At 38.0% G+C, this 8,852-nt stretch overlaps 1 protein-coding gene across 1 annotated transcript; it reads left to right on the top strand.

Moving 5' to 3' along the window:
• The first annotated feature begins 256 nt into the window (after nucleotides 1–256).
• LOC139165438 (endogenous retrovirus group 3 member 1 Env polyprotein-like) lies at nucleotides 257–2,305 on the top strand. The gene has a single exon (XM_070748617.1). The coding sequence runs from the start codon at nucleotides 257–259 to the stop codon at nucleotides 2,303–2,305; it is 2,049 nt and encodes a 682-aa protein (XP_070604718.1).
• The last annotated feature ends 6,547 nt before the right edge of the window (nucleotides 2,306–8,852 follow it).

The raw sequence follows: 8,852 nt of genomic DNA, 5'->3' as shown, positions 1-8,852 counted from the left end.
ACGCTTCGTTATCTTTTTTCTTTTTTGCCTCTGTCTTTTCTTCATTGCTTGGATTGGGTTTTGTGAATCCAAACCTCCTGCCCTTACAATTTCTCCCCCAATCCCGATTACTCTTCCTGCTACCCTCCCACCCCGCTCTTCCTTACCCCCAGTGTTGCCTCTACCCCGTTCCCGTGTCCGGCGCTCTCCTCAGCTGCCTGTTTGTACCCAGTGTATCACCAAGGTGCGGGAAGGCAGCAAGGAAAAAGAAACCCTCATGTACCACTCTCATCTTTCTTGCTCGGTCACACCTATCACCTGTATCTTTTATAATCTTACCTATTCTTATTGCCCCTCTTCTAAAAAATGTTTTAATCCAAAACCTAATCCTGTCCAGAATTGGGTTCGTCTGCGTACAGGAGACAGCCTTGACAAAGGAGCCATAATCCAGCAGGTCCGTCATTGGCCCGGCCGACCAATCACGTTCACCGCCGATTTATGCTCATACACTCTATGGGGCGCAGGATGCGGCGGGACGGCCCAACAACGCCGTGCCTACGCCTCAGATGTCCTCTATGCCTGCCCAGAGTCCCAGGAAGGGGCAGGGGGAGATCCGTTTTTTGGACGCTGCGGCCGGAAGGGATCTGCCTATTGCAATGAATGGCGATGCGTCCAATGGTCCTCCAATCCAGACTGGGGTCATAACACCGATCTCCAACTTCGCAGACTTCCTGTCCCCGCCAATTGCCCCTTGAATAAATGCTCCCTCTTCAACATCACTATTGCTGATTGGCCCCGATTTCGCGCAAAATGGGCCTATATCCATTCCCTGTCTTTCAGCCTTGGAGTTTTCTTCTATGCCGGAGGCATTGACCCTGCAGTTATCCTCACCCTGGAAGAATATCAGTTTCGAGAGGCACCACATACATTTCACACATCATATTACAAGGAATTTTGGCAAGAGATGTCTAAACCCTTTGAGATTCCACAACTAGCTCGCAATTTGTTTATTCAACTTGCTGAGGTCATAGCTGGGTCCCTGGATGTCAATAATTGTTTTGTATGTGGGGGAACTAACATGGGTGATCAATGGCCCTGGCAAGCCTCTGCCTGGGATATGTCTGTTTTTTATAATGCTACTGATAAGCCTGTACATACTAACACCAGTGTGTGGGAACTCAGGGACTTACCAATTTTTGATTTTTGTATTTTCCGCTGGGAGCTAGCTACCCCGTCTGTAGGTGATAGTTTATGTCGTCGTCAGCTGATTCTTAATATTTCCTTCCCTTCCAACATCCCTTACACCTTCTCCCAAGGAACCACACTCCCTGACGGGTGGCCCGACGAAGCCTATGGGGCCAAACTGGGATGGCCAAAAGGAATTCCATCTGCCTTGAATATCACTGCCAAATTTTCAGCCACTTGGCCTGCGCCCTCTGGTTTGTACTGGATATGTGGTAAGCGCGCATATTCTGTCCTGCCGGCCAAGTGGACTGGCTCTTGTGCATTGGGTGACATCAGGCCATCCTTTTTCCTGATCCCCCTAACCGACGGCCAAACGCTGTCCTATCCCTTGTACGCAAAGCGAACTCGCAGGCAGGCCCCCTCCCTCCCCTATAGTGGAACCCTTAAGATCGGGGACTGGGACAAGCAGTGGGGGGGTGAAGATTGGCCCCCTGAACGTATCATTCAATATTATGGTCCCGCTGTCTGGGCGGATGATGGGATGTGGGGATACCAGACCCCTATTTACATGCTGAATCGTATCATCCGCCTACAGGCAGTGGTCGAGCTGTTGACCAGGGAAAATAGAGCCGCCCTGATGGTCCTCTCTGCTACCCAGACTAAGCTTCGAAATGCCGTATATCAAAACAGGCTGGCTCTTGATTATTTGCTAGCTAAGGAAGGTGGAGTGTGCGGGAAATTTAACCTGTCTGATTGCTGCCTACAGATTGATGACAATGGAAAGGTGATAGAGGAAATAACTGATCGCATGATGAGACTGGCTCATGTCCCGGTCCAAAAATGGACTGGAATCATGGATGAAGGAGGGTTTCTGGGTGGCCTTTTTCGCAATTGGAAACAAGCTTTGCTAATGATTGGTATTGCACTATTGGGTCTTATAATGCTGCCATGTCTTATACCCTTGTTACGCTCTTTAGTTCAAAATGTTGTTGAAGCTACTATGCAGAAACAAGCTTTAGCCTTACAGGTGTCTGATACTTTCTGTCAAACAGATATCGAAAGAGGGCCGTCGAGCTCCTTAGATATCCCAGAATTTCCCATGAAAATTCCACCGCAATTTCTGGACGAGGATTCTTCTTAAAAAAAGAAAGGAGGAGATGTTGGGATCCACATTAGGCTAGGTTAGGGCTGCATAACACAGTCTGTACATCTAGCTGCCATGTATAAGGATTCATGCTTCTATAAAGCAATATACCTGTTTCTGAGTGCACTTCTCCTCACACCATACCTTTGTTGTCATAAAGTTCACTCTACCTCTAGCCAGGGAAAGTTCAAGAGGAAATGGCTTAACCACAATTAAGTAGGTCAGGACCTGTCTGGTCTGCAGACTCAGCAAACTCAGGAAGGAAATTGCCAACCACAGCACATACCAAACACACTTCTTGTATCTCAAGACACCTGATAGCTTGCTAATGGTATAGCGTGCTTTGTAACTGCCAAGCAGGGTAAACCAAGCAAATCAAGTATTTAGTTATGCAGCAAGCAATTATGTTATTGGTCTATTTGACATTCTGCTATTGGTCTGTTTTTACAGTATACTATTGGTTTATTTTCTACCTATAGCCACTAAAGTTTTACCTGTAAGCCAATAAGACAAATGTAGCATTTGAACCCCTCATTTGCATATGAGGACTATATAAACCCTGCTTTGCTACAATAAAATGTCATACCACCCAGAGAATTCTGTGTCCGAGTGTTTTCTCTAGGATTGGCCTCGTGGTTGACCCCGCCTGGTTGTGGTGTCCAAGGGTCAAACTGACCAGCGACGCCTCACTTCCTACCATTTGTCCATGGTAAATTAGTCCTCCTTCTCCTTTCTAGATTGTGAAGCTGTCCTATTAAATTTTGTTATTATGTGTCAAGGGCTACCTCTCTTCTTAACAATTCTAGCAATGGAGATTTGCATGTTCTTGTGTTAAATGCATGTATAAATATATAAATTTGCTTGCATATAAACATTTGTATTCATAAAAAAATAATTCAATGAAAAATTCATTCACTTCGGAAGACTTCAAAAATGGGCAGTAATGCGAGTCTGAAATTCAGCACAGATTTAAAAGCACCTATTTATATTTATTTATGAGATGATTCAGGGAAAGATTATGAAATACTTAACTGTTTTTTTAAATATAAAATATACAACAACTTGTATATTTTAGAGAACAGAGAAGAAAGACAGGAGATATATAGACACTGACAGTAGTAATACAATGCTGCAGGATGTCTTTCCAAAAAGCAGAGCTGCTTTGTAACCCATCCAGTTTGAAAGCTACATGAAGTACTATACTTTTTGGAGTAAAAGACACACCTTCATTTTGGGGAGGAAAAAAAGGGGAAAAATCTGCCTCTGCCTCCCAGCAAATTGTATGGATGATATACACTGTTTGCTCTGTATTTCTGTGCATGTGTGCTTGACCCATAGAAATAGCAAAGAATTGGAGAGATGTACATTGTGGCAGTATATTAATGCCAGAAAATGTTCTTAAATGTAGTCACACTAACTCCTCCCAATTATTTAAATAGTTCTACTCCAAACATGACTAAGTCATGGTTTAACTCAGCTGCTTTATCTTAATATTAAACAGGACATTGCTACGTTTCAGATTATACTTGTACAAATGCTGTTAAAATTGATGTGGCTTTCTGGAAGTATACATTATTCTCTGCTATGTAAAAAAAACAATAGCACTGGGCCTCTTCAGATCAAGCTTTTATTTTTAAAAGCTTCTTCATTTTGTTAAGTTGTCTAGAACAATAATAAAGCAGTCTTTAATTAAGTCTTGAACATTCTATAAACATTTATAGCTACTGACTTACCTCCTTGCATCCAGTTTCAGTTACTGATTAACTCAAGGAAATTAAATTCTGCCTCTTCATCTCCCTCCCAGCAATTTTCCTCCTTGCAGTTTTACTTTCACTTTAATTTTAGTACACGGACTTTCCTGCAACTTCAATCAGCTGCTGGTTGGGAGGCAAATCAGTTGCTTGTGCTAATCAGATTCTACACTGTTTGCTGCAAAGGAGGTAAATTGCTGGGAGGTAGAGGCCAAAAGGTGGAGGTGGCTGGATGGGGCTACATTTGGTGTATAAGACGTACCCATATTTTCACTCTCTTTTGTGGGGTAAAAAGGTGTGTCCTATACTCTGAAAAATACGGTAGCTCATTCTGTTTCTCCGTTCACATTTTGAAAAGTTACTTTTCATGGGTTGCCACCAGAACAATTCCAAAAGCGCCACATGAAGCATTTTAGTTATATTTTGTACCATACATTTGTTCAATCTTTTGTTTATGTTCATGATATTTCTAGCAAACATTGTAGATAATCAAAGCCCTTGAAGGTACCTCAAAGATTTAACATGCAGTGTATGTATCTGTGTAGCTATTTGTGTACAGTATATGTATTAAAAAGAAACACAGTCCTCTTTTTCTTTTCATTTCTAATCTCAGCATGGCTGTGAATTTACAGGATAGGCTATGATAACTCACTTTTCTGTCAGCTTCAAACTCACACCCAACATCCGGAACCATATGTAAAGATAATTGAGGGCCAATTTATAATCCTTTTTATGTGCTGCACTCACGTTCTAATGAGTGCAGGTGTTAAAGATTTGGTTGTCAGTGGAATGCTTGTGGTATCCAAAAACCTTTCACATCAAACTCATTCTCATTGTCTTAAAATAGAAAAGCAACTGACAAGGATTTATTATATGTTGGTTGTTTAAGTTTGATTTCCATGACTATTTCTTCTGAAACTATTCTAAAATTGTTTCTCTTCTCAACTTCAAAATGGGCCTTGTATTTCATAGCTGTGTGTGATCTGTACCAATTACTGGCTGCTGCTCTCTGTGTTGTAGAAAATGTGTCTATTGTAGTTTAGGAATAAAGCAGCTGTAAACAACAAATATATATATATACATATTCTTTTCTGGTCTGCTGACAATTAAATGTTGAGACTGTTTTCTGGCTTAGACTATGACAAGACTATGACAAGTATCAATCCAAATGCATATTAAAATAGTTTTATTTGTAACTGAATGAGTGGCCAATTAGAGGACATGTCCTTCCTTTAATACTTAGTAATAACTGAGTGAATTAATCTTTTTGTTTCTCCATGCTTTCTAGTGATTGGACATTCAAAGTAAATATACTATTTACTACAAAGTAAATATATACAAATATACAAATAGTCAAAATGAAGCATGGTAATGTGGGCAGAATTTCTGAATTATATTTAAAAGGCTGTTCTGGCTTCAGAATGGTAACAAAAGTGTAATGTATCAGATTAAATCAAAAAAACTGTTCTTGGTTTGGATAAGAGAAGTTGTATATGCACTCCTTTTCTGTGGATAATGCACACAGCAATTTTTCCTCTTCTCAATACATTTTGCAGTATGCCATGCATATTTAGGCAACTGCATTACAAGGTATGTGCTATTACAATAAATTTCATTAAAATATTCTCAACAGAATATTAATGGCCATAATTTGATCAGAAGAAAAAGAAATGGTTATAAATCAGAGTTGCATTACTACATTATGTTATTGCAATATTCCTCATTCAAAATCAGCACCCTATGTTTATTTGATTTAGAAATATCGTTCATTTAGTCTGAATACTCCCTTGATGTCAATTAATCCAGACTGCTAGACAAATCTAACAGGCTTTTTAAACCATTTAAAATCAAATAATGTAAATTTTCAAGAAAAAAATACATTCAGGGAAATAAAAACAATCACTATGCCTTCTGATTAAGCAGGGTAAAACAGATAAAAATGCATCTAAAATGCATTTGGCTTCATTGCTTTGCATACAAAGCAGCAAAACACAGCAATCTTCTCAGAATCCCCCAGATTTTAAATGGGCAATGTTTTTAGTAGTGAGGGTACTTTTTAAGCTGGTTCTGAACTGAAGAATGCAAAGGAATTTACATTAGTCAGCACACATATGCAATATATATAATAGGATGGATGTAAACTCCCCCTCCAAATTCTTATAATACAGTGCCTAAAATTTAACCTGCACATTGGGATTAAAATTTTACCTGTATATTGCCTATTAACTCCTGTTTGCAATTAAAATATCTGTATTTTTATCACCTTTATTCTATAGCCCCCTGTAGAATTCTTAATCCAAGAAGGGCAGAGGCACAGCTACAAGGATGGAATTATTCTAAATAGTTACCACAAAGGGAAACATTATTGAATATTTGCACAGTCTCCAAAGTGTTTTTCATGGATATGCTATATATCACCCTGATAAGATTTATATAAAAGTTATAGAATCTTGTTTTCCCTGAAAACTGGTTTGTTCCCTCCCTTCTCCTACCCCAATTAGTTACATGGATAATCTCAGCTAAGAGACTTGTAATGAAGAAACTGTAGTTAGATTGGGCTACAGTAGGGCAAAGAGCTATCCTAACTGCAGAGCAAGTGAAGTTGATTCAGAGTGGATAGATATCAAAGATCAAGAAAGTCACCCAACTGTGATAGGGACCAATTTATTAGGCTTTTCTGACATTAATCTTCCTTTCTGTTTGAGAGGTGAGAATGTGGCTGAGATTTCCCCATTAAAACAGTAGCTCAGCTGTTCAGTGGGTGCTGTCAAATGGCTACTTCTAATCCTACCAGATCAAAATCAGAGAATAGCTATTTCATTCTTCCTTCCTTCACTGATTTTTGTGATAGGAAGGAGCAGGGGGAAATCATGGTCAAAAGAGAAGTGTAAGATAACTTTTGTAAAATTCCAAAAGCAATTGTATAAAGCTTTATATGAAAGCAACATAATGCTGAGAGCAGATTACTATTGGTTAAAAGAAAATAATTCATAAATATAAGCCATAAATAGTTATGCAATGCTGGATAATCCAACAAAATATTTGAGAATATGTTTTTCCTCATTGTCCGAACTGATAAATATGACAGATTTACATTCTACACTTTCGCTATGATTAAATGTATAATACAACATCCTTGTATTTCATGGAATTGTCACACTTATACTGTTCCTGGGTCAATTTGACCCGGACTAAAAATGGTTTATTTCAGCTACTTAAATTTGGTTTTTTTGAAAACGTTTTTTACTGGTATACCTATTTGAACATTTCTGAACACAATGAAATGAAATAACTAATGATTATTTGTTTATTTTGCTCAGAAAAGCCTTCCCCTCCCCCCCCCCGGCTGTGTGCAATTTTGTTCGTTTTTATCTAGATTAGGTTGCCAGTTCCAATTTTTTTGGAAGACTTTTTGCATTGGATTACTAGTTTGAACATTTGTGAACATAATGAAATGAAAAATGAACTGGAAAAACTGATGCTTATTTGTTTATTTTGCTCAGAAAATGGCCACACACACACCCGGCTGTGTGCAATTATTTAACTTTATATATATTTTAGGTTCCAAATTCGAAATATTTTAATAACTTTTGCATTGGTATACTACATTGAACATTCCTGATCATAAAAAAATAAAAATGAACTGAAAAAAATTATGCTTGTTTATTTTGCTCAAAAAAGCACCCCCCTGACTGTGTGCAATGTTTTCATATATTTTTATATATAGATTATGTTGTAAATTCAAAATTACATCCTTGTTTTTAGTACAATGGATTTAATTCATAAAATTAGTGGTCTGGGTATCATGTGCTTACTTTGCAAAAGGTATTCAAAATATTTTTAGCCTAATCTATATATAAAGTGAACATAATTGCACACAGCCAGGTGGGGTGGGGTTGGGGCTTTTCTGAGCAAACTAAACAATTTTTTCAATTCATTTTTCATTTGGTTGTGATCAGGAAAGTTCAAATTTGTAATCCAATGCAAAAGGTTTTCAAAAATGTTGGAAAAGGCAGCCTAATCTATAGATAAAGGAAAATAAGTGCACACAGCCGGGGAGGGGGGAAGCCCTTTTCTGAGCAAAATAAACAACTAAGCATTAAACTTTTCATTTCATTTCTATTTTTTTATGATCAGGAATGTTCAAACTAGTAATCCAATGCAAAGTTTTCAAAAAAGTTGGAACTGGCAGCCTAATCTAGATAAAAATGAACAACATTTCACACAGACTGGGGGAGGCCCTTTTCTGAGCAAAATAAACAAATAAGCATTGATTTTTTTTCATTTCATTTTTCAACTCATTGTGTTCAGAAATGTACAAATTAGTATACCAGCAAAACACGTTTTCAAAAAACCAAATTTAAGTAGCTGAAATAAACCATTTTTAATCTGGGTTAAATTGACCTGGGAACAGTACAAGTATGACTTTTTTTTGCCCAGCAAGAACTAAGCATCCCTCCCCCCCAAAAAAAAAATACTCATAGAAAGAGCCCCTCAAATGATGCAGAGTCATGAAATGTCAAGTTTCAGATATGCAGGGAAATGTTTTTACAAGGTCTCAAACTTTGTTTTGGGTTAGATACGAACAGAACAGAACACAACAGCAGGGTTTTAAGAATTGCTAAAACAAAAGTTATTTTCTTTTTATAACCCCTTTTAATGAACTGTGTTAGATATGTGCTTTAAGTTCAATAGTCATAAGGAGTCCTACCATACCACATTCAATATTTTATATTTATCCGATAAAAATGAGTTTGAGATAAAATTGAAATTATCTAGTGATAATTTATTTT

The sequence above is a fragment of the Erythrolamprus reginae genome, chromosome 3, assembly GCF_031021105.1.
Source record: "Erythrolamprus reginae isolate rEryReg1 chromosome 3, rEryReg1.hap1, whole genome shotgun sequence".
Classification (NCBI taxonomy): domain Eukaryota; kingdom Metazoa; phylum Chordata; class Lepidosauria; order Squamata; family Dipsadidae; genus Erythrolamprus; species Erythrolamprus reginae.
The sequence above is the reverse complement of the archived record's forward strand: the minus strand, read 5'-3'. Positions and strand labels throughout refer to the sequence as shown.

Coding starts and splice junctions, on each gene's coding strand:
- LOC139165438 (XM_070748617.1), top strand. CDS start 257: ATGTACCACTCTCATCTTTCTTGCTCGGTCACACCTATCACCTGTATC.